General features: G+C 42.4%; 1 protein-coding gene across 4 annotated transcripts in view; it reads left to right on the forward strand.

Annotated features, from left to right (window-relative positions):
* The window catches only part of IFT140 (intraflagellar transport 140), a 162,616-nt gene that overhangs the window by 20,829 nt on the left and 115,338 nt on the right, over nucleotides 1–26,449 (forward strand). For all 4 annotated transcript variants that reach the window (XM_068244383.1, XM_068244382.1, XM_068244385.1 and 1 more), the window contains exons 7-11: nucleotides 2,711–2,802; nucleotides 12,985–13,091; nucleotides 17,834–17,979; nucleotides 19,735–19,938; nucleotides 22,510–22,582. In XM_068244383.1, the coding sequence (XP_068100484.1) occupies nucleotides 2,711–2,802; nucleotides 12,985–13,091; nucleotides 17,834–17,979; nucleotides 19,735–19,938; nucleotides 22,510–22,582 (622 nt within the window). The remainder of the gene's footprint in view (nucleotides 1–2,710; nucleotides 2,803–12,984; nucleotides 13,092–17,833; nucleotides 17,980–19,734; nucleotides 19,939–22,509; nucleotides 22,583–26,449) is intronic.

Here is a 26,449-nt window from a genome sequence, read left to right on the forward strand (position 1 = left end):
CCCATTTTTGATATTTGTTTGCATTCCGTTTCTATCAGAGGCTAGGGCAGGCATGGGCGAACTTGGCCCTCCAGCTGTTGAGGAACTACAAGTCCCACAATGCATAGCAGGAGTCTGACAGCCACAGTCATGACTCATAAAGGCAAATGCATTGTGGGATTTGTAGTTCCTTAACAGCTGGAGGGCCAAGTTTACCCATGCCTGGGCTAGGGTATAGTGCATAACTTAGCATCTGGTGTGTATGTTGCTGCAGATGGGGCCTGATCTTAGGATGTTCTGCCATGTCTCCCTTGTTGCACATGCTAATAATGACAGCTATGGTCATACCAGGGCAGGCAGATGTGTAAGTACAAATCATCCACCCACAGTCTGTAGGCTGAAAAATAAATTGCATCATGCAGGCATTGCTGTCAGTGTAAGGACCGGATCACATGGGCGCTTGGTGGTGATAACCGCGGGTTTCTGATACAACGCTCCCATTCAAGTGAATGGGAGAGCTTATATCGGCCGTTTACCGTTGCTTATGTGAATGCGGTGTTCCGATCCCGATTTTCCTAATCGTTCTATGCGACTCTAGAAACCGCATGCTGCTTCCAGGGTCGATTAACCGCCGTGTCTTCATGTCTTCGTCCTGCGGGGACGAAAAAAAAAACAAAAAACTGATCGCAACGGGATGCCGCCCGACCGCTGCTGAAAGCCGGTGCAAGCCCCCGAATGAGACACTGCAGAACGGGAGGCTGGAAGATGTCCATCTGAACCCATTCATGGTACAATTTATTCATCAGATGCGATCTTTAGATGAAATATTAATTTGTAAATTATTTGCCCATTGTAACAGCTTTCCTCGCCCTGATTTACAATTTGAAATGTATCACAGGGGGGGACATCTTTAGTCCTGTTGTACGTAGAAGCAGAATACGGGCACCATCCATTTCAATAAGTGGTTTATTTTGTGGCAATCCAGAAAACATCCAGCAAAATCCAGACAGTCATACAGTTACCAGCAGCGGTGCATACCATTGTTACTGCGCCTTTCACATCAGTGTGGAGGTGGGTGGCTGGGCACTGTGATGACCTGCGACGCCCGTTTCACGTCCCATCCAACAGGCTATTGATCAATTGGCTGAAAAACGTAGGCTGTGTTTGCCCGATTAGTTCAGTTATTTCATAGCTCCCAACTGTCCCTCTTTTGGAAGGACAATCCCTCTTTGGGAGCCCTGTCCCTCTTTCCTCCTTATTTGTCCCTCTTTCGGGACTTTGTCCCTCTTTCTATGTAAATATATATATTTCTCTACTAAAAAAAGTATTTGGTTGACTCTAAACTGTATTCCCATCCTTTAAAGAGAATCTGTACTTTCCGATTTTGTACAATAAAAAAACATAACGATCGAGTCACTGTGATCTCCTGGATCCCTCTTTGCCATTTCTGCCGCTCCCCACCGTTTATCCTGGCTTTTAAAGCGGATCCGAGATGAAAAACTAACTATAACAAGTAACTTGTCTATATATCTTATCTAAAGTTTAGATAGTTTACACAGCATATCTAGCTGCCAACAGCTTTAATAGAATATGATTATTTCTTCCTGTGATACAATGACAGCAGCCATGTTGTTTGTAAACATTACACAGAGGCAGGCTTATCTGTATCTTCTGTGAAAAAAACCTATTCCCCATCCTCCTCCCGCCTCCCCTTTTCCCTCTGCCTCTGAAATCTCGGGCTAGTAACCTTCTCCTCCTCCTGCCCAGACTGAGCTCCCATGAGCCCTTGCTACTGCCAAGGCTCTCTGAAAACTTTAAGTGGGGCTTATTTAGTTTATAGGAAATTAGAGTATTAAAACAAAAAACAAAAAAGTATTTGGCTTGAGGAATGTCCTATAAACAATAGGAAAGGAACACAATTATTCAATGAGTAATAGTTCATCTCAGATCCACTTTAATCGCCAGTTTTAGGCAGGGTTTACAAACAAAAAACACGGACACTAACCAGAAAGTGTGTATATATATATATATATATATATATATATATATATATATATATATATATATATATATATTGTTACAGTAATACAAGTTTTTATTACATAGTGAATTTTCTGCACTCCAGTCAGGGATTCTCACAGTTTCCCAGCATGGCAGCTCCCTTCCCCCTCAGACAAGCTGAAATTGAGAGCAGAGACTTGTCTGTGAGGGATAAACAAAGCACACACACAGAGCCTGGAGGGGGTGTGCATAACTTCTCTCTATCACAGCAGAGGCAGTGCATTCCTCTCTGGGTCCACAAAGTTGACAAAGAAAGGAAGATTAGATATATTACAGAGATGGTGCAACTAGAAAAGGCTGCAGTAATCCAGACCACATCAGAAGAAGTATAGGAACTTATAGGATAGAAGAAATAAGGCTGAAAATGTAGTTACAGAGTCTCTTTAAATTGATATATTACTAATTTTAAAATGTTACTATGAAGGAAAATGAACCAAGATAGAAAGGACCAGTGTAGTTTGAATTCTAAAACAACATATTTTTCTTATGAAATCTTTATGGTATGCGTGACTAGGGGTGTGATCAGGGGCGTGGCTTAAGTGTCCCTCTTATTTTAAAAAGTTGGGAGGTATACATTGCTATTCTCGAGCTTTAGACATATACTTCATAAATCAGGCTTATGGAGTAGCAAGGCTCTGAGTGGTCTAAATGGCTGATTATTTCTTCACAGGTTAAACTGACGGGAAGGATTGGAAAGACAGTAGACATACAGTGTGTGGAAAATGGTCTGCTCATTACAGCCACGGGAGAAAGTGTTATAAGGTACTTTTACTTGAAGCAAACTTCTCATTGATGCATACAAAGACATGTGATCATGTCTTGACATAAGACCTGTTTATTGTGGTACCTTTCCACTGTTACAGTAAAGTTAGCCATACATCAGGCGGCTTGGTGGCCAATCGACCATCCGATGTGCTTATTATAATCGAATCGAATTAAAATCAGTTCCACCAACTGCATGCCCGATCAACGATTCGACCAATTTTGGGCCAAGCATGTAGATCGGACATGCTGCAAGATGTTGGGCCATCGTGGTTGATCAAGTGCGCGGCAGTAACGGTGAGCGATATCTGGGCGAGCGAGGAAAACCTTGGCGCTGTTGTGTGTGTGTGTGTGCGCATTTATACATTACTAGTCCTATGTCGCGGTGCCCGTCCATCTTCCCAAATCTGCCACTCTTCCATTAGCCCTATACATGCCGCCAGAGCATAGCACGCAACTCGTGACGTCACTCGCATCACGCTAGCGAGGTGTGCAGGGCTAGTGGTTAGCGGATTTGGGAATACTGATGGGCACCACGACACAGAACAGGTAATGAATAAATGCACAGACATGCACAACTATGCATGAGGGGCCAGTGGTGGACTCGGACGATTCCCAAGAGATTTCATGCTGACATCAATCGGGAATAGGCCTGTGATATATGGGCAACTGACAGATCTCTCTCTGATCAGATTCAATCAGAGAGAGATTTGTCTCTTGGTCAGATCTGACCATCATAGCCTGATGTATAGCTACATTTAGCCTGTAATCCAAATCCTGTTAACGAAACTTTGAAAATATTATACAGGCTACTATCTTGTTTTATTTTTATTTATTTTTTAACTCCATTGACTTAACAGGTAAAGGGGGAAAAAAAAGTACTACATTGGGCTTGTGGGAAACAGTATACAGCATAGACAGGATGCCTTTCTGAGCATGTTCAGGTTGTACCTAGACTTTCTTTGTTTTTTAAACAGATGTTTTATTGATTTTATCTCACATAACAATAATTCAGGAATTTAAATGTCACATAATGAACAAACAGTTACATTGCCAAGGTCTGAAGCACATTAAGCCTCATCATTATAAACATACATTCGTTCACAATGTGTTATAACAACTTTTTGTTTACATTCCTGATTCCTCCCTCCCCAACCCCAACCTCACCCCCCCCCCCCCACCTTCTGTCATCTCTAAGGCAATTTATTATTTGCTATAAGCTAATTGGATAGCGATATGTCCAGGCGGCCCAGGGTTCCCTGAATATGATTCGTCAGATACCATTTGGTATAGGTGAAGGGTTCCATGATACCTTTGATTTCCAAGTCTGAGAATGATGCCAATATAAAAGTTCTCCATTTTTTTTAAAAAAAACTCGCTGTCTTTCGGTCTTTATGCACTGTAGCTTCTAGTCTATCTTAGTTGAAAAGATGGAATAATTCTTCTTTTACATCCCAAAGTGTTGGATTACTGGCAGGGCTGTGGAGTCGGTGTCAAAGTTGTGGAGTCGAAGTCGGAGCAATTTTGGGTGCCTGGAGTCGAAGTCGGGGAAAAAATGCACAGACTCCGACTCCTAATGAATTTGTAACTGTAATTAAAATAGAAAATATGATAAAATGTTCTATTTCTCAGATAATAGTCATTAAAAATAATGTATATATACAGTAATAGCTGTGTTCAGTCCACAAAAATGAAATAAACCAATCAAAATTAGTTACTTGCGCTGCTTCAATAAAGCAGTCCCCGTATTTTTAAAGTCAGATATACATATCTGATTGTGACTGTACAGTATATATGATGTGTACACAGGGATCTCTTATATATACTAAATAACATCTATGCTGTAAGAATAAAGCCTGATGTGTAGCCGTGTCACTAATAGAGATGGTCAATGAGAGGGAAATAATTCTGCATTGATGCTGGTTTATGCAAATGTATGCACTCTCTTTGCTCATGAAATCAAATAATTTGATATGTTGTTAAAATTTGTTTTGGTGACTATGAATTAAAGGGTACCTGAGGCAAATTAAAAGAAAAGCTTTATACATACCTGGGGCTTCCTCCAGCCCCCTTTAGGCCATTCATTCCCTCGCTGTCCTCCTCCGCCACTTGGATCTTCTGCTATGAGTCCAGGTAATTCAGCCAATCAGAGCAGTCTGGCTACGTGCCGCTTCCACAGCCAGGAGTGTTCTGCACCTGCACAATAGTGCTGCGCAGGTGTAGTACGCTCCCGGCGGCGGAGTGTTTGCATGCGCACTACACCAGACTGGCTCAAGTACCTGGACTCATAGCAGAAGATCCAGGTGGCGGAGGAGGACAGCGAGAGACTGATTAGCCTGAAGGGGGCTGGAGGAAGCCCCAGATAAGTATAAAACTTTAATTTCATCTGTCTCAGGTGTACTTACACAGTAGTACTATACTCTACATATGCACTCCCCACAGAGCTGCAGGGAATCCACTGAGAATGTTGTGCACATTGAACACAGAGGTGTGTATCACCCATAAACCTTCAGATTGTGCATGAAGAATGTCTAATAGAGAAAGAATCTCCTCATTCCCCTGCAGAGTACCTGCACATCATTCTTACATGTACCCACAGTTACATTGCCTAGGGCCTGATAGATGTTCTTTGTTCTGGTCTGTACCTTTTACAAGTACTCTTACCAAGGACTAGTTTTAGTCTAAAGGGAATAAATATAGTAGTCTACATATCCTTCTCACTTCAGTTGTCTTTCCTAAGCGTTGGCAGTTAAGAGACGAATTTCACGTTACATACTGTTAATCAACAAAATTGTAATATGCAAATTAGAGGAGTCAGAGTCGTGGAGTCGGAGTCGGTGGAATCCTAAACTGAGGAGTCGGAGTCGGTGGATTTTTGGACTGACTCCAGAGCCCTGATTACTGTGTTAGATCCATTTGTTAAATATGGCTTTGCGTGCTGCAATCAGTATCAGATGTGTTAATTTACTTGGGAATTGATGGTTGTGTGCATCAGTTTCTGGATTTATTTTTAAATGCTGTATGTTGTAGCACACATTAGGGCAAGTACTAGGAGCAATTTGATTCCTCACACAGCTGTTCATCTCAGCTGTAAAATCCTCCATCAGTTTTGGCGTCAGTGTTGGATACAAAATGTATCTAATACTGACTGCTCCCAGAGGGCTAGACCATATCTCTGCACAGGGGAGTTGCTTTCAACTCCTCAGTTTATAGTTTAATTATCACCTTGCTGAAAGAATCTTATTGATATGGTGGTAAGGGGTTAAAGATTCTAGCAATGTGTGTTTATTATCTTTGCTTCTCTTGACTGATAAAGATACTAATAATGTTAATTGTAGACAGTGGTCTGCCCCTCTCAGCAGCTTGTAAAGTGGATGCAGCCTGGAGTGAATCACCACAAGCAGGCAGCCAGACTGAGTGTAAACACAGACTATTGTTTATAGCTAGTTATATTCCAGCAATATTCCAGCTCATTTAGTTACCTGTTACCACCTCAGATCAGCCTATTTCTCCTCATGTCTGCTGCATGCTGTGAGTGACACAGTGAAATATATTTGTGAGCTGTGTGACAGAGTAACCAAGCAGCTCAGGGTGACCCAAACTACTATGAGCTGTGTGAGAAATGAATTTTTAAGCAGGGATAGTGTGAGAGAGACCTGGGTGAATAAATAAAGTGCCCCTAGCACTAGTGGTAATGTGTACACTAATATAGAGTATTAAAAAAAAAATTGTTTCAATCGATCGTATTCCTTTAATTAAATTGTTTCTAGCTTTCATTTCTAGATTTATCCCCTGGAGCCTTGAGTGCATTTCAGATAGCGATAATTGATGTGTATAAGACGAGATAAATTTGTCGAAAGAATTTAGGGTTATAACTGATGATATATTATTTATTTTGTTCCGTATGTACGATCTTACTTGACAATAATAAAGAAAATGACTTCTGGGAATCCCAAATTTAGTTCTGACTTCCTGAAAGGTCATAAATCTCCCCCTGCGCAGGTCACAGATCTGTCCCAAGTGCTCAAGCCCTTTATCATTCCAACTTAGAAATCCTCTATGTATAATGCTGGTGGAAAAGCCAGGGAGCCCCCAAAATGGCATGTATTTTGAGATCTGTTGAGGTACCCGATATATTTACCTTAACTCTCTCCAGGCCATCACCGTATCCTTGATAACTCTACTATTTTTGAGCTTCGGAGGCATTTTGCTTTGTGGGGTGTGTAAGAGGCCTGCTAGTGACCATGGCTCAGAGAATCCTGCCTCAAGGTCATAATTTGAGTACACATTGGTTTTATTTACCCAATCTCTCACATGTCTTGCTAAACAAGAAAGATTACATCTTCGTATATCAGGAATCGCTAATCCCCCCATTCCCTTGGTAGCTTTAGTTTAACGAGAGTAATTCTTGCCTTTTTTATTTTTCCATAAAAATCTCGTTATTGCTCTATTTATATCTAGTATATCTGAATGCTTCATTAATAGAGGGATGGTTTGTAAGGGCTACAGTAGTCTCCCAAAGGTGACTGACTTAATCAGAGCGGCTCTACCTGCTAGGTTTAATGGTAAATTTTCCCACCTCAGTAGCTGATTCTTAAGATCTTTTATCAGATGAGAATAGTTCAAACTATATAGCATATTGGGGTCTTTATGAATTTTTATGCCTAAATAAGTGACTACCGTGCTTACTTTTACCGGAAGATGGGCTAGTTGATGTTTAGGTGCCAGGGGAGAGAGAGATAACAATTCACATTTGGAAACATTTACCTTGAAGCCGCTATAGCTGCCAACTTGCTGGATTATGTTTAGGGCTTTTTCCAGCTGGGTTTCTGGGTTTTTTAAAAATAAAAGGATATCATCGGCGAACATGACTTGCGACACCATAGCATTTCCAATGTCCATGCCTGGCAATTTTTTCTCTAGCATTTGGGTCAGAGGCTCTAGCGCCAAATTAAAAAGCAAGGGGGACAAAGGGCAGCCCTGTCTGATTCCTTTCTCTAGTGCAATCTCTTCTGAAAGGAAGCCCAGAGTATATATACGTGCCTTTGGATTTGTATGCATTGCTTTGATCAAATTCCTGACTTCTCCTTGTATGTTCATCTTATCTAAGACCCTATCCATCCATCTCCAATAAACGTTATCGAAAGCCTTTTCAGCATCAATTAATAATAAGGCATCATTTTTACACGATTTTGGGTATGCTCTAACATGATCTTGGGTTACCAGGACTTTGCGTATATTTGCTATGGCCGACCTTTGTCTCACAAAGCCAACCTGGTGTGGTCTGACTAGTTTTGGAAGTAGATACGCCAGCCTATCAGCTAATATTTTAGATAGAAGTTTAAGGTCATGCTTAATCAACGAAATGGGTCTATATGACCCTGGATCTAGGGGATCCTTGCCCTGTTCGGGAATTAATTTGATGTAAGCCATGTTCGCCGATAAGGGGTATTTACCATCCTTTAAAATTTTGTTAAATAGGGTAGCTAGATATGGAGCTAGTTCTTGCTTTAGCAATTTATAAAACTCTGAAGTGAGGCCGTCGGGACCCAGGACATTTTTGTTAGATAATAACTTTATTGTCCCTAAAACCTCTTCTTGTGTGATAGGTGAGTTAAGAAACGCAAGATCCTCTTCAGATAGAGAAGGTAGGTTCAATCGCTCAAACCATGACGGGAGAGCCACGTCTCCCTCCTGACTAGGTGGATGCTTGTATAGTTTCCCATAGAATTTACTAAAGATAGTACTGATAGATTTGGGGTCATTACATATTTGGTTCGTATTAGAACGTAAACTAGTAATAACTGTTGCAGTTTGCGGTGGTCTAGACATTCTGGACAAAAGGCTTCCCATTTTATTTCCGAACTTATAGTAATATAAGTCTCTATATGACCTTCGGTACCTCTCCCTGATCCTCAGATCAGTGTCTGCTTGTTTTTTTTGTCGCTAGCCAATTTAATCTCGTTTCAGGTGAAGGATTACTTAGGAACACTGTGTGCGCTTCTCTAACTCCCCTCATGGAGGCCATATACGTTTCGTGAGATTTCTTTCTTTTCCCTGATATATAGCTAATGATTTTGCCCCGTAATGTGGGTTTGGCCGCTTCCCTGAACAAAAATATATCTTTAGTGTGAAGAGCATTATCTTCCTTATATTCCCACCACCATTGGAGTAGCAGTTGGGCAAATCCTTCGTCTTCATACAGGTGTGAGGGGAAACGCCAAATGGTATCTGTCCCTCTGGGGACCTGAGGAGAGAAAGTCAGCTGTATTGGGGCATGATCTGATATGACTAGATCCAGGATATCAGTCTGAACCACCTGGGCCATCACTAAAGGAGTGACTAACAGGTAATCCAGACGTGACCATATATCATGGGGGATAGAATGGAATGTGTATTCCTGGGTGCAAAAGCCTCCAACTATCATATAGCATTGTAGTTTGTATATAATCATTTAGAATTTGTGACTTGTTTACTGTCAGGCTGGTAGCTGGTGTTCTTTTAGACCTGTCCTCATGTGTATGAATTACTGCATTAAAGTCACCCCCTTGTATTACTTTAACATTTCCCAGTAGCTGAATTTCTCTGTGTAGTTCATCATAAAAAAGTTTGTCTTCAACGTTTGGTGCATACAGATTAAATAGTACTTATTCCTCTCCTGCCAATTGCAGCCTGATCCATACCCAACGCCCCTCAGTGTCCTGTGTATGTGAAAATACTTGCCCCTGTAAGGATTTGTGTAGCAATATCAGTACCCCAGATTTGCATCCTTGGGCTGGGGAGCCAAACACCTGTCCCACCCATGATTTTCGCATGTAATTAAAGTTTTCCTGTGCTAGGTGACACTCTTGAAGCATTGCTATATCAGTTTTAACTTTTTTCAGGTGTCTCAAAACTATTGACCTCTTTCCTGGTGAACGCAGGCCCCTGACATTCCATGATGTTATTTTTATCGACATGGGAGCGGTGGAATATGGATCAAGCTAGCCTCCATTATACTTAACACTATTAATTAACCTATTCTTTGCCTTGAGATGACAGATCCCTCCCCTAGATAGACCTCCCTCAACTAAGCGAATCTTAGCTGGTGGCAGCATAATGTTTTCAATTCAAACCGAGAGCCCACAAGTTGTGGCTCCCTGTGGTAACTGGTAAACTAGAAAATGATCAAAAATAGAACTTTCAGTTGAACAATAACATTTCTGATTCCTATGTCAGAACATTTGCTTTATTTTCTGTTAGGCAGCGCCCCCTGCCTACAATTCTGAGAACAACATCTGGCTTTTTGTAGATTTCAATCTGTAGGTGTGTTGTCCGCACGCAAAAAAGATAGTGCTTCCGTAACTGTGTGGGGCACGTGCGTTTCATCTGCATCATTCGTAACTCTTAATATAGCCGGGTACTGTAGTGCAAACTTCCACTGCTTTTGTATACAAAGTGCGCAGGCTGGATTAAAGGCTTGGCGCTTTTTTGACACTTCAGCCGAGTAGTCATTAAAGATTCTAATTTGCGTCCCCTGATATTCCAAAGGTCGATCAAGCTCTCTATAGGCTCTCAGCATCTCGTTTTTATCCGCAAAGTTTAAATATCTTGCTAGTACGAGACGCGGGGGTCGTTTGTCTGAGGAAGGCGAGGGGGGCCTACTTTGTGGGCTCTTTCTACTTTGAAGCCTTTTTTAAAACCAAGTAGTTTAGGTGGTGTAGATGCGCAAAAGTCTTTCAGGGCTTGAGACGTCATGTTTTCCAGGAGTCCCACCACTCTGAGATTGTTGCGCCTTGAGCGATTTTCTGAATCTTGGAGCTTATCCCTCATCTGCTGTACCTAGACTTTCTAACAGCTAAACATGGCATCTGGAAATAAGGAAATGTCAGACAAACAGGAAGAGAGGTGGATCAGAAGGGCATCAGAGTTCAGTAGTGACTGGAGAGGTGCCATTTCTGTTTTGTTTTTTTTGTTTTTTGTTTTGTTTGTATTTTGGTAGACCACAGAGTAGGGTATTGTAGTAGTCAAAACTGGATATGACTAGAGCATGTACCAGCATTGTAGTTGCATCCTGTGAAAGGAAGAGACGAATTCTGGAAATGTTTTTGAGATCGAAGTTGCAGGAGGTAGTTAAAGGACAAATGAAGTGAGAAGAATATGGAAGCTGCCATATCTATTTCCTTTTATAAAATATCAGTTCCTGTCAGCTCTGCTGATCTACTTGGCGGCAGAAGTGTTTAAATAACACCAGGAACAAGCTTGCAACTAATCTTCTCAGATCTGACAATCATGTCAGGAACATCTGATCTGCTGCATGCTTGTTTAGGGTCTATGGCTAAAATTTATTAGAGGCAGAAGATCAGCAGGATAGTCAGGCAACTGGGATTTCTTAAAAGGAAATAAATATGGCAGCTTCCATATCCCTCTCACTTTAGTTGTCCTGGTTGAAATAAGAGTGCAGATTCAAAAGTTATCCCCAGACGGTGAACTTAAGGAGTTGAGGTTATTGGAGAGTTTTCTACATTGATGTCTGGCTACCCGATCAGGGACAGGTTTTTTTAATCTGCTCAGACAGTAGTTGCTCATTTGGATAACCATGCACTGAGGGTATAGCATTTTGCCTAGATCCTTGTTCGTACTTGCTGCACATTGAGGCTGGTATTACACTGTGTAAATTGGTGTTAGCGATGCGTCTCATCAGCTGCAGCGCCAAACACAGGCCTTCAAAGAACACCGCGTTAGTACATAGTGTTCCCTGTCTGGCATTCAGCCAACCAGGAAGTGACGTGCGCTTGCGGTCACTTCTTTCTTCGGGGATGCGGAAGTGCACGAAAGCGTATTGTAAAAATACGCTTCCGTGTATGCGTGCCGCGACGCCAACTTCTTTAAAGATCCCTGCGTCGCCATAGACTAACATGAATTCCGGGCCAACGCAGATCGCCGCAGGAGCCTGTGGTAACGTAGGTATGTGCTAGTGTTAAATCGGGCACTTCTGACGCAACATGGGAAGTATGAACTTCCCCATTTATCATTAGGCTGCAGTAGCAGTGCGGCAAATTGCCAAAACGCACCGCGTCGGTGTGAAAGGGCTCTCTGACTGCAAGTTTTTCCTCTCTGAGACTTGCCTGATAGAATGGAAATACTTTGATTATATTTACCAAAGTAAGAATTTTACCATTTTACAGTGTATCTATGAAAGCCTCCGAAATAAGTTTTGCTTTCTATGTGACTCGAGTGAAATCTTAAACTATTATTAGTACTGTTTTCATCATATGCTAAATTTATAATCCTAAAATCGAAGGGTCGGAGTAAAGCTCTACTAGCTTAACCTCCAAGTATTTTCTCTTATCTTAAAGCTAATGGGAGCCAAAAAAAAAAACACAAAAAACAGATACCTATGGAGGGGGAAAGCTCTGGGTCTTATAAAGACTCCCCCCTTTTCTCATGGTCCCCTCGGTCTAGCGCTGTTACCCCTGGTAGCAGTATCCAACCGATCGGATGAATACTGCTCTCACTGCCGCCGCAGGAGCCTTTGGAAGTCTTCGGGGGCCAGAGTGCTCCCGAAGATGGGCGGCTCCATGCTGCACTTGCGCTAGCAACTCACGCATGCGCAGTACAGAGCCGTCCGTCTTCGGGAGCACTCGGGCCCCCAAAGATTTCCGAAGCCTCCCTCAGCAGGGGATTCAAACGGCGTTAACATCGTTGGAACGAGGGGACCGTGGGAGTAATGGGAAGGCTCTATAGAACTCAAAGCCTTCCCTCTGCTTAGGTAAGTACCGTATCTATCTGGGTTTTTTTTTTTTTCCGGTTCCCATTAGCTTTAATGACTTTCCCTTACTCTTACCTGCTATGCCTGTGATTGGCCATTTTTGTTTACAGAAAAAGCAGCAGCCAGTTAAGGGAGAGGTAAAAATACACTCACACAGAAACTTTGTTTTATTTTTCCTACACTGTAATTTTTCAGAGTACAGTATAATAAATTGGAAAATTTGACTGGTCACTATAGGCAGGAAAGCAATTATTTCTTCTGACTCGTGTATTGGATTTGCTTCACATAGACTTTAAACCAGTCTACAGACTTTGGAGAAATGCAGTCTGTTTAATCCACTGTCCTTTATATCATTGTAATAGAATGACTTCAGTGTTCTGCTCAGATGACCCCCAAGCACTTCTTAGCCTATACGTTCATTGTGTTTTCAGATTCTGGGACCTGGAGAGAGACGACAACTATGTCTTATTTCTTGATGAACAGTTGGGATTTGAAGCTGAGGAAACCATAAACTGTGTGTCTTACTGTGCAGCTAAAGGTAACACATCTCTCAGTAACAGGAAATCAGCTGTTGTTATATTAGTTCACATTGGACTTGGTGTCCTGTAGTATTGTCTGTGATATATATATATATATATATATATATATATATATATATATATATATATATATATATATATATATTTCTACATTTTATTTATGGCTTCCTTGTAAGATGATCACTTAAAACAATTAAATACAGTTTTGGGCAGGGCTGGATTTACCATAAGGCACTGTAGGGACATGCCTACAGGCACCTAGTGGTGCAAAGGCGGCTCACTCACGTTCCCTATGCAGAGTCTTGATCAGAGCGTAAATGAGCGGTTACTCGTCCATCTCTTGGAATTCCACTGACGAGATCTCCCTTAATACTGCTACTCAGCTACTTAATACTGAGGGTACCTCTGGCTACCTAATGCTAAGGGACACTAGTACCTGTGACAGGCAAGGGGAGTAAGGGAGAAGTGACAGCTGAGCTAGCCAGCACACTTGCGGTGCAGTTCGGAGGGGGTTTGTAGATTCATGAAGGGCATAGTCGAGGGTGCCAGGAAATCTGTGCATATAGGCTCCTGGTTTTGGGTGATGAAAATCCTGGTTTTATGTGATGAAAATGTAGTTTCTGTATGTAGGTTTACATCAGCATTTCAGAACATCATACACTGAAACCAGAATACACACTGCTACAGTTAAAATAAAAAGTACAGGGAATGTTGGGCAACACACCACATTTACAGAAATATGTATTTTTATTTATTAGAAACCAATATTAGTTGCTCATATCTGCTCATATCTGCAGATGTAAAAACACAAAACACAGAGACCCTGTTAAAGAGGAACTTTAACCAAGGATTGAACTTTATCTCAGTCAGTAGCCAATATCCCCTTTCCTATGAGAAATCTTTACCTTTTCTCGGATATACAGTATCATCAGGCGGTCTGTGTGGCTAATATTGTGATGAGACCTCTCCCAGTGGGATGTAATGACCAAGGTCCTGACAGTTTGCTGTCTGTGAACCTCGTGGAATTGTGGGAAATAACAGCTTTTTCCAACTGCCAAATAACCAGTATCTCCCCCTGTGTATACAGTATGTATACATATCTATATAAAATGCCTCTCGCATTGTTAGTGGGTATGGTTATAGATAATGGCAGTTGGTACTGCTTAGTTTTTTTTTTTTCTTGTCTGCCCTGCCAATAGTAAAGATGACGATGTGCAGGCTGATTGTGGATCAAACCACATGAGCGAATTACATGGCAAATATCAATAATTTCTTGATCTATCGCCTATTTTTTTTTTTAACTTCTTACTGATTGTATTGATTTATTCTTTCCCCTACTACTATTTTTCACTACAGTTCCTTCCTCTTTAAGCCTATTAAGTGTGTACTTTTGACCTTATTGTATGCATGTCATTATAACATTACGGTTTAACTGCAGTTCAGGAAGATGGTGCCTTAATTGGCAGCCACGGCTACAGGATTCTGGCCTTTTCTTGTTTTTCTACCCTTTCCCCTACCAATTCACCTTGTTATCTAAAACCTATATTTTTAGTGGGATATCTACCTAACTATCATGCAAAGTCTCACCCAAAGGATATAAACATTAAGCAAATAATTATTAGGGAGCCTCTATTATCTGTACAAATGGCACTTTATTAATTAAATACACATAGATGCAAAAAAAAATCCCTTTTCCCTCCCCTTTAAAACCCTAAAAAGGCTGTGCGCAGAGCAAGACATAGGACCCTATACTGAAGGAGTGCACTCCTAATGTCCATGAATTATATATGTCGTTAAGTCTTCGGGAGCGCCCTTGTAGGTATATAAGATGCTTGCAATGCAGTAAGTCAAGTGGTAATGGCGATGTCTCCATGCAACCTTTACATGTCAGCAAAATCAGCAGTCAGGCAGTGATTAGCAAAGCGTGTAGCGAAGCAGGAAGATTTGCCTCTAAACACCCCTCATTACATGGATGGCTAGTGTTACCATAAGCATACCCGAGCGGGCCCGGCGAGCGCATACCCGAGCGGGCCTGGCGAGCACTGGTCCAGAGACTTGCATAGTCGGGTATGCTTATGGTAACACTAGCCATGCATGTAATGAGGGGTGTTTAGAGGCGTATCTTCCTGCTTCGCTACACGCTTTGCTAATCACTGCCTGACTGCTGATTTTGCTGACATGTAAAGGTTGCATGGAGACATCGCCATTACCGCTTGACTTACTGCATTGCAAGCATCTTCTATACCTACAAGGGCGCCCCGAAGACTTAACGACATATATCATTCATGAACATTAGGAGTGCACTCCTTCAGTATAGGGTCCTATGTCTTGCTCTGCACACAGCCTTTTTAGGGTTTTAAAGGGGAGGGAAAAAGGGATTTTTTGCATCTTTGTGTATTTAATTAATAAAGTGCCATTTGTACAGATAATAGAGGCTCCCTAATAATTATTTGCTCACATTGTTATCTCCCTGAAGGTGTGCAGTGTGGTCCAGTGTAGCTTGGGACATTGGTGCAGGTTGTGGTAGTTCGGGACCTGGAGTTTTTTTCTGCCTTGCCGCTCCCTGGGTCTGTTGTCTGCGCAGGTACAGGCCGTGTGGAGTCCACCTCTGCTACCCAGGAGGTCAGGACTCCACTGAGGTTGGAAGACACTGTGTCGATCGGGACACCTTTAGCCTCGTTGGATTCCAAGTCCATCCATCTGTCGGCTGCTGCTGCTCCACCGCAGCAAGGACACCTTCAGCCCCTCCATGATGCCAGCTGCTAATCCCGAAGTAGGGGCCACTGCGGCCGGACCCCTCTTTGAAAACCAGATTATATTGTCCAGCCCTGCCAAATGCTGCCCAGGAGTTAGAACACACCACAGAAATGAACACCACTGCACCTTTTGAACTAGAAAATCTTGGCCAGCACTACCAGATGTCAGCAATCGGGATCCCCAGCAGCTTTTGCCATCGCCGCCGGTTTACTTCATGAAGAACTGGGCCATCACTGCTGAACCTTCGCCATCTTCTGCATCCCCCCCACCCCACACACATACACACTTTGATGTCTCCTTTTGGACAGCAGATGATTGCCAAGTGCGCCTGATGGCGCAGTAGTATGGCAGTCTTGGCTTCCAGGTTCCCCCCTCCCTTCCTCTTACCATCCAAACACCCTTCTTTCCAGAACCTGTATGAGCCAAAACCAATTAACCTACTGAAGATTACAGAATAGATTAGCTGGCTGTTTTTACAAATGTGGGATGTTCTGCTTTCTCTTCTAGTTTAGTTTGCCTCATCTGAAGCCACTGACACTGAGCTATATAATTATTATGCTTTCATACAGCAGTGACATTCATCGACTTTACAGACTACTTTAAACCATTCAAATTTGACAGATTGCTGAAGGGGAGGCAAGTGACCTGGGGGAGGGGGGGGGGGGGAGCAGGGGGAAGAGGGTTACACAGAGTGTGTGACTCATCTACTATGGCAGCTGAAAGATCAGCTTAACAGCCATCCAACTAGACATATTGATTGCAATGGCAGCCTTTCACTTCACATTTCACTGATCTTTGGTCTCCCAGAATTCCCGGGGTGGAATTCAGCATAATGAACAGCCTGGGCTTAGTATCAGTGGAAGGGTGGAGTGGCATACCAGTATGAAAATGTTTGTTTCTGATGCTGAAACCAGGATGTTTAATGCTGGATACACACGGTGCGTTCGTGCACTCGATTTCCCGCTCGATTCCCGTCGATTCGTTTATTTCCAACATGTCCGATTTGGATTTCGATGGATCGTTAGGTCGATTCGCATGCAAAGTATGCCAAATCGACCTAACAATCCATCGAAATCCAAATCGGACATGTTGGAAATAAACAAATCGACGGGAATCGAGCGGGAAATCGAGCGCGCGAACGCACCGTGTGCATTCAGCATATCGTGACAGTGGGTATCCTGAATAATTTACTGCATTTTACTATATGTTATGGTTTCTCTTTAACCTCCTTAGAGGTTATCACGAGTCCAGCTCGGGGTGGAAAAAACAAGCTAGGAGCAGTTATTCCAAGCTGAACTCATGGTAGCCGGCGGGAGGTCTATACAGAGCAATGCGAGCAGCAAGCATTTTTACTCACCTCCCGGAGGATCCCGATGTCAGCTGCCATTCTACTTACTCTCCTCCGAGGCTCTGCTTCCCCCTGGTGAGATCGCTGTCTGTCTTCATGAGGACAGCCGGCAATCTCACTATAGGGTTACAGCTCCATCTGGAGGATGGAGGGAGAACTGCAGCGCTTGATCTCAGGGAGGTGAGTGAGTGCTGGGGCTGCTGCAGATCTCTCTCTGCAGTGTGATTATTTTTTCCATGTCTTAGGGTCTAAAAAAAATTGTGCTGCTTGTAGACCGTAAAATCTGGAAAGAATCAGACCGCGCGGGGGGGGGATGGAGTGTGTGTGTGTGGGGGGGTCGGGGCTAAAGTGAAACTTCAACTTGTGGGCAAAATATATATTAAAAATCTAAAGTGAAATGTGACTAAGATACGAGATCTGCTGTTCCTAGAAATAATTGTAATACCTCCAAAACTGACACAGATATAACTTGGTAATGAAGTTTGCTCAAATGCTTTTATTTTTAAACCAAGATATTTTCATGTTAAGTTGTCATTCATCACTTGAGTAGAGCTCGATGTACGTGTCTGATTTTAATTACATTGTGATTTATTGCTTTTCCTTTTTCACCTGAGTTCATTTCTATGTGCCCTACAGCCACACTGGCAGCTGGAACCAGTAAAGGCCGAGTAGCCATGTGGAGTAAAGTGCCTAGTGGACATATGTCTTTGAAGGTTGATGGGAAAGAGAACTGGAAACTGAAGACTCCAACAGAGCTGGAGGGCAACATTGCTCAGATCCAGGTACCCAGCTGGGGTATAGGCAGCTTTAATAGCAACCAGTAACCATAAACATGTTGATTCCCCAAGACAGGTCCCAAGAAAACTGCAGCAAAAGTCTTGAAGTTGCTCTGAGAAAAGCAGAAGTGTTAAACCCAATTTGTTACCCTGGACAACTTCTGCAGTTTTGTTTAAAGTGGGATTATACTCCCAAAACTAAAATTTCAGTAACTACTCTTAGTTACATAAAAGAACATTCCCAAGCATTCCCTGTGTGTAAAAACCTGTATTTTCACTGCAGAGAGCAGTACAGGCTTGCTTATCTCTGGCTAATTGGCAAATGTAATCATTCCGGTCAAGAGACACTCTCCGCTTGTGTCTTCACTCTGCTGAATAGACACATCACCCTGGCAACAGCTGAGTCACTTAAAGGAGTTATCAGGAAAAAAAATGAGTTTCAGTTACCTGGGGCTTCTACCAGCCCCATGCAGCCATCCTGTGCCCTCGTAGTCACTCACTGCTGCTCTGGTCCTTCTCCGTCAGCTTGTTTAGTTTTTGCCGACCCAGGGGTCGGCGGACCGCATTGCGTACATTTTTACGCATTCCCGCTGGTGCAGGAAAATTAACACATACATTTTTACTTGAACCACTAATGCGTAAAAATGTATGTGTTAATTTTCCTGCACCAGCGGGAATGCGTAAAAATGTACGCAATGCGGCCTGCCGACCCAGAGGTCGGCAAAAAATAAACGAGCTGACGAAGGGGGACCAGAGCAGCAATGAGTGACTAAGAGGGCACAGGATGGCTGCATGGGGCTGGTAGAAGCCCCAGGTAAGTGAAACTGTTTTGTTTTTTTTTGCCTGATAACTCCTTTAAGCAGAAAAGGAGGGGGGCAGAGTGAAGACCCAGGAATAGAGCTTCAGCCGATGGTCAGAGATGAGCAAGCTTCTACTGCTCTCTGCAGGCAAAATAAACAATTTTAGACATAAGGAATGCTTGGGAATGCTTTTGAATGTTCTTTCATGTAACTGAAAAGTTTTATAGACAGGATAAAAAAAAAATAGTGTGGTTCTACCCCTAAATATGATAGCACCACAATTCCAGACAGACGAGAAGCGGGAGGTTTGTTTTTGTTTTTTTAGAACCAGTATTATCTTATTTATTCTTTATTTATGATATCTTCAAATTGCAGACAAGACGTGTAGATACAAAACCAGACCTCCAATTCACATAAAAAGACTGCCTGACATGTTTCACGCCCAAAAGCCGCTTCCTCAGAGGCACACCGTATACAAACATCCATGTGTTGCAGCCCATGAACACATGGGATCGTCGCTGATTAGTTTCTTTCTAGATTCAAGATTGCGGAGGTGCTGGTCGTAGGCCCACGGATGTTTGTATACGGTGTGCCTCTGAGGAAGCGGCTTTTGGGCGTGAAAGTCTTTTTATGTGCATTGGAGGTCTGGTTTTGTATCTGCACATCTTGTCCGCAATTTGAAGATATCATAAATTAAGAATAAATAAGAGAATACTGTTTATAAAAAAAAAAAGCTTCTCGTGTGTCTGGAATTGTGGAACTGAAAAGTTTTGGAGTATAATCCCACTTTAAGCTGTCTTTGTAGAGTTCTTGATAAACAAGCCTCGGTTTTTTCTAATGAACTTGGACCTGAGCGCATTACACTAAATGTCACCTATCTGGAGAAAAGCAGTATTCTACTCTGCAGGAATATTATATTATGAATAGTAACGATTATGTGTTTCACTCTGTCTTGGTGCAGTGGGGCTCCTCTAAGAATCTCCTGGCTGTGAACAACCTCAGCTCTGTCCTGGTCCTCAGTGAGCACGTCATGTCTTCTCACTTCCGTCAACAAGTTGCTGCTGTCCAGGTTGCTCCTTCTCAGCTCAGCATAACCTATTTCAGCACAGGAGCCACTCACAGCCTGAAGACCGACATGTACATTAAAGGGGTCTTCGTCACTAAAGTAAGCAAATGCTGCACTTTACAGTCTTGCTTTGTTGGGTCATACAGTATTTATTACTCTTTCTCAGTAGCTACAATAATGGTAGTAGGATGAGAAGACAACCCATCAGATTAAGAGTGTGATGTTACTCAATGGCTTTTTTTTTAAATATCCGGATAAAGGATTTTTAGCAGTTATGTTTGATAGTGTTGGGCTTTTGTGAATAAATGCTGTAAAGCTAGAATGCTTTCTGTAAAAAGCGATGGAGATGGAGGCTGACATGTTTGTTTCCTTTTAAACAATGCACATTGCCTGGCTGTCCTACTGATCCTCTGCCTCTAATACTTTTAGCCAAAGACTCTGAACAAGCATGCAGATCAGATGTCTATGACAAATCTGACAAGATTAGCTGCATGCTTGTTCCAGGTGTGTGATTTAGACCCTACTGACCAGAAAGATCAGCAGGACTGCCAGGCAACTGGCAATGTTAAAAAATGGCAGCTTCCATAGGTCTCGCACCTCGGGTTCCTTTTAAACCATCCGTTGTCAGTATAAACCCTTAGTGCATATTTTTTAGTCAAATGTTGCTCTACCATGTATCAATGTATAAGTAGACATCTTATACAATATGGTATTCAGATATAGATCTTTTGTCTTTTGATATAAATGTTGTTGTTTTTATCATAATATTGATTGCTAAATTAACCTTTTTTGTTTAAAAAAAAAAAGTTTACCTCAAGCTTGTCTTTCCATGGTGTACCTCTGCATGGTGTGCCTCAAGCTTCTGTTTCCATAGTGTACCTCTGCGTGGTGTGCCTCAAGCTTCTGTTTCCATAGTGTACCTCTGCATGGTGTGCCTCAAGCTTCTGTTTCCATAGTGTACCTCTGCATGGTGTGCCTCAAGCTTCTGTTTCCATAGTGTACCTCTGCATGGTGTGCCTCAAGCTTCTGTTTCCATAGTGTGTCTCTGCATGGTGTGCCTCAAGCTTCTGTTTCCATAGTGTACCTCTGCATGATGTGCCTCAAGCTTCTGTTTCCATAGTGTACCTCTGCATGGTGTGCCTCAAGCTTCTGTTTCCATAGTGTATCTCTGCATGGTGTGCCTCAAGCTTCTGTTTCCATAGTGTATCTCTGCATGGTGTGCCTCAAGCTTCTGTTTCCATAGTGTACCTCTACATGTCCAATACTCCTCTTTTTCATGGTTAGTTTTTAGATCCAGAGAAGCTCTTGGGCAGAATATCTGGAAACCTCTGTCAACGGCATAATTTTTGCAGATCTCTTTCTAGAGTTTTGCAGGGATAGTGGGCCAAAGTTATCAAAGCATTACTGACAGTTTTTTCCTCTTAAACAGTTCTAATCAGCAGGGGAACAGTTCTGCATGTTAAGACACTTCTTAAATCCTATGTAATAGGGGCAGTTTAGCATGAATTTCTTGAGCTGCTCTAAAGTTAAAAGTGCACATCCATCCCTAAACTGTCGCAGATGAAGTGCTCAATAGCAGTTCTACAGATAGTGCAGCAGTGCAAGCGAGACATCCCCCTGTGGAATTCCTCCTCAGAGCCTGCTGGTATCAATACAGCAGATGTATTGGTTACCTCGGCAACAGCAATTTCCCTCACACACTGCACTGTCAGAGAGACCTTCCTAACTCCTAATATTTTACAATAGCTTAAGAAGAAAACTGCACTATCTAATGATTTCTTAAGTTGTCTGAGACAGTTCTGCACGGATTTCTAAAAACCTTACCAATATTTTGTCTCAGTCACTCTTGATAAATGTCCCCCATTGAGTGCTTTGCATCTGTCCAACTCCTCCAGACAAGCCTCTCGTGGCCTCGCAGAGCAGAGCAGATTGGGATTCTGTCACCACTTTATCTCTCCATGTGGAGGAAAGTCCAAAACTCTCTGACCCCAAAGATAGTACTCACTGGTGTTGGATCCAATCAGTCAAGCCACAGTTCAGTCAGATGCAAAAACAATGCTCCCAAAGGAACAATCAACAAGTGATGGACTTACAATCTGCCCTTAGTCATAGTTGTAAGAGACTATATAGGTATAGTCTCTACCTTTTACTCAGTACTCTTACGACTATGACTCATTACAGTTACAGTGTTGTTTGAAGTTGGGAGATTGAATTCAGAAACCCAAATTCTCCCGCACACCACACTTCAGCATCTGAAGCATTGGACAGGGTCTTCTGAAGGGTGTTCTGAATTCAATCTCCCGAATTCGAACACCAACACGATTCAGTTTTTGGTTACAAGTGACAGCATGTAGTAAGGAGGGACAAATCCTCACCAGGCCAATATTTTTATGACCGCTTACTGACCTGCAGTAGAACAACATTTTATGCAGAGCTTTGGGGCAGGTCAATAGCTTACCTTTTTAAATAAGTTGTATTGAATACACTTCTGTTTCCTTATTTTATATGTGTATCTGATCTGATAGAGGTCACTTTGATTAATGTGCAAGTGTTCCATTTTGCTTCCCATCAGATGCTTCACAGTTCTGTATTATATGGATCCTGCATCCTATGATTCATGGTTCTGGCTCTTGGCCTAAAATTTGTAATGATGGATTTTTTTTTCTTCAGGACTGTGTTGCAGTATGGAATGGAAAGCAGGTGACAGTCTATGAGCTCAGTGGAGCAACACTGAGGAATTCAGGTGTGTGGATCATCTATCATGCTGAGCTTCCGTTAGCCCCTTCACCTGCTATTTCTATTTCAAAGATTTTATCAAAGTGGAACCAAATTCAGTACTTTCTCTGCTCTAAAAGATTAGCCCACAGCATGATAACTTTTATGGGCAAAAAAATCTTCATTACAATTTATGGAAATTCTAAAATTTTTCTTTTCCAGATTTCACTTTTGCAGGGAGCACTGAAAGATTTAAGCATTAGTGTTTACTGTTTGCCAGAGCTGCTTTGATGGCGCTCTCCTGCAGTCTATTCAGTTGTTAAGAGCGAAGTAGACACGTTGATCTAATCTTTGAAACTAAGAACACAGAGCAGGGAATTTCTTCAGCATCTATATGTAGAATAAAGACTTTTCATTGTATGCTGTGCCAGAGTTTGGGTCCACTTTAAAGGGAACCTTAACTGAACGAGGGGTAAAGAGTTTTACTTACCTGGGGCTATTACCAGCCCCCTGCAGCAGTCCTGTGCCCTCGGCGCCGCTCTGGAATCCTCTGGTCCCCCGCTGTCACTTAGTTTCGTTTTTGACGACTCACCAGTCGCCGGCCGCCATGCGTATTATTGGACGCATTCACCAATGCAATTAGCGCTATTGCGGACCGCAACGCGTACAAAAATACGCGTTGCCGCATATCTACGCGTGCGGAATGCGGCAACGCGTATTTTTGCACGTGTTGCGGTCCGCAATAGCGCTAATTGCATTGGTGAATGTGTCCAATAATACGCATGGTGGCCGGCGACTGGTGAGTCGTCAAAAACGAAACTAAGTGACAGCGGGGGACCAGAGGATTCCAGAGCGGCGCCGAGGGGACAGGACTGCTGCAGGGGGCTGGTAATAGCCCCAGGTAAGTAAAACTCTTTACCCCCAGTTCAGTTAAGGTTCCCTTTAAGCAAATATGTAAACGAATACAAGAACATTGACAGCTGACCAGCTTAGGCACAATACACTCAAAACAGTAGTCCTTGTAATAGTCAAACAGTAAGATGACTTCATCTTTGGGAATGAGGAGGGGAGAAGCCCTCACTCTTTGGTGAGCTGCAGTTTAGTGAAGGGCTGTAATGCCATTTACAATCAATAAACAATGCTGTTTTATCATGCTTACCTAGACATTTTGAAAAGTACACTTTCAGTCACATTGTTAAAGAGAATCTGTAAGGAAAGAAGTGCCCCTATGGGGTACTTACCTCAGGAGGGGGAAACCTCTGGAACATGATAAGGCTTCCCCTGTCCTCTTCAGCCTCGGAGATCCATCACTGGCAACCCACGAACAGCGTGCAGCAATATTTACCAATCGTTACTCCTGCGCAGTACAACCTTCCCCGCGGCTGGAATAGCTGAGCCTGATCAGGTCTGCTCTACTGCGCAGATATCATTTTGCTAGAGGCTTCTCCCTCCCGAGGTAAGTAACCCATAGGGGCACTTTTTTCTTTCCAGATTGTCTTTAAACAATTGACATCTGCGCAGTGCATGCTACTTAGCTAAACTGTTGGCTGAACTAAGTGGGTTACTTGTACATGTAACTACCTAGTTATAGTCTTGGCTCATGACAGCTGCAGAAGTTGCTCTGTAATGGCCCGTTTCCTCTAGCTACAGGTTCGCAGCGTTTCCCTGCATGTGAGCTGCACGGGAAACACTTTCCTATCGGTAACACAGCTTGCCATCCAGAGCGCACTTCAGTACGAATCTGGCGGCATGCTGCAGATTTATGAAGCACACAGCAGAACGGGAGCTGCGGCGGAATTGGAAATGGCTGTGGCTCCCCGTGCAAATAAGAGAAAATGTCTTGTGAATCACAAAAGTGTCATATTGTTTGTGTGCGGATAGGTTGCATTACAGTGTTTCGTAACAAAGCCCATGCCAGTTCTGTGCTTCTTTTTGTTACTGATGCTCTGTTAAGGTTTCCTGCAAATCATAACTATTTAACTTTTGTTTTTAGCAAAAAACATGATTTTGCTAAATATTTTCTAAGAATTAGTCCTGCAACTTACAACACACCTTACAATCCTAGTGATGTGAAGTTATTAATTAAGCTGGACAAAGTATTAGCAGCTGTATTTAGTAAGCCTGCAAAACCTATATAGCCATTATGTCTGATGTCATGTGACTTAAGTGTTACTTTTTGTGCACATAGCTGTTTATATAAAGTGGAGTGATACTTCGGCCTGCATAGTAAGTTGTGAAAACTCCTTCCTGCTTTACAAAGCTGCTTACTTTGGCCGGATGTCACTACTTGTTGTCATTTGACATTGGTGGCTGGGTTAGTGGACACCAGTCTTCAGCTACCTTTGTATACGGTAACTGTCCCCGTGGTGGTGGTGGTGGTGGGGGGGGGGGGGGGGAGGGGGGGTTGTAACTTTGGCCAGAGCAACCAGACAGATTTTTTGTTTAATTTTACAAAACTATACTGTGACAATGGTGGCCGGGAAGCAGGACAAAACATTTCAGAGGAGCCACCAGTCAATCTCTCATACACTACAGAAGTGCAAGGCATACACTGCTTATGCCTAGTTGCACCTATAAGAGATTTCAATAACAGATTGCAAAGGCCACAAAAATAAAAATGGTTAAGTAGAGTGACACATCTAATACATGCACTAATATTACAGTATAATGCACATTTTTGACACAGGTACTTATTTATGGTTGATCTCTTGCGGCAACAGCTGTGTGTATTATCTCAGGGAATTAAAAAAACACGCAAACCATCACTCCCTTTTGTATTATTGTTGTCTTAGGTCGCATTCACAGTGGGACGTTATCAAGTAATTTTAATGCATGATAACGCACTGTAATATTAAGCCTATGCGACATTCACAGTGCAACATTAACATTGTGTTGTAAATGTCGCGTTATTGTAACTCACTGCTTGCAGTACGTTACCTCTAAACGCAGACGTTAACAGATACTGAGAGGCATACTTTTCATTCACTGTATGTTCCACTGTATCTACTGTATGCCATGGTAACGCAGTGTTGATGTGCGTTACCACCTTTTTTTGCGTTGCGTATTAATACAGCGTTGCGACTTTAACGTCGCATTACAACGCAACGTCCTACTATAAATATGCCCTTATAGGAAACCAGAAAATTCGATTGTAATATACAATTAAATTAAAGATTCTTGAGCAGAGGAGACCCCCTCCAACAATGAGCTATGCTGAATTTTTTTATGTTTGAAGCAATCTAACACACGAGCAAAGCGATTGCAAATCTAGTGTTAGTCAGCACCCAGTCCCTGCTAAAGCCTCGTATGCACATATGAGGAAGCAAGTTGGCATAGTGGTTAGCACTCGGTCCATATCCCAGCCAGGGCACTATCTGCACAGAGTTTGTTTGATACATGCACTACACAATACATACATACATAGACATATGACTATGGTAGGGACTAGATTGTGGACCCCTCTGAGGGACAGTTAAGTGACAAGACCGTATACTCTGTATACCACTGCAGAAGATGTCAGCAATATATAAATGCTAATATAACAAGAATAAAAATAATATGAGGCATGTTCCCTGCCAGGAATTGAAACTCCCTTCCTCAGAAAGTGTCACTAGCCTGCGATCGATGTCCGAGGCGTTGTGAATCATCAGGGGCCGCTGTAAACATGGCAGGTTCGGGTTGTTATCGCCCGCCTCAGCTGAGTTTCGTCTTGCGTGTATTAGAGTATTACAAATTTATTTTTCAAAAAAGGTCAAAAACCCTTTAAGGGAAAGCACCACTCATAAAGTAATGAACGGATATAAGAAAATACAAAAAAAATCTTTATTACAATGTCTCACAGTATACACCTCATTAGATAGCAAGAAACATAAAAACAATTAAAATGCAGTCCCAT

Source organism: Hyperolius riggenbachi, chromosome 7 (assembly GCF_040937935.1).
Source record: "Hyperolius riggenbachi isolate aHypRig1 chromosome 7, aHypRig1.pri, whole genome shotgun sequence".
NCBI lineage: Eukaryota > Metazoa > Chordata > Amphibia > Anura > Hyperoliidae > Hyperolius > Hyperolius riggenbachi.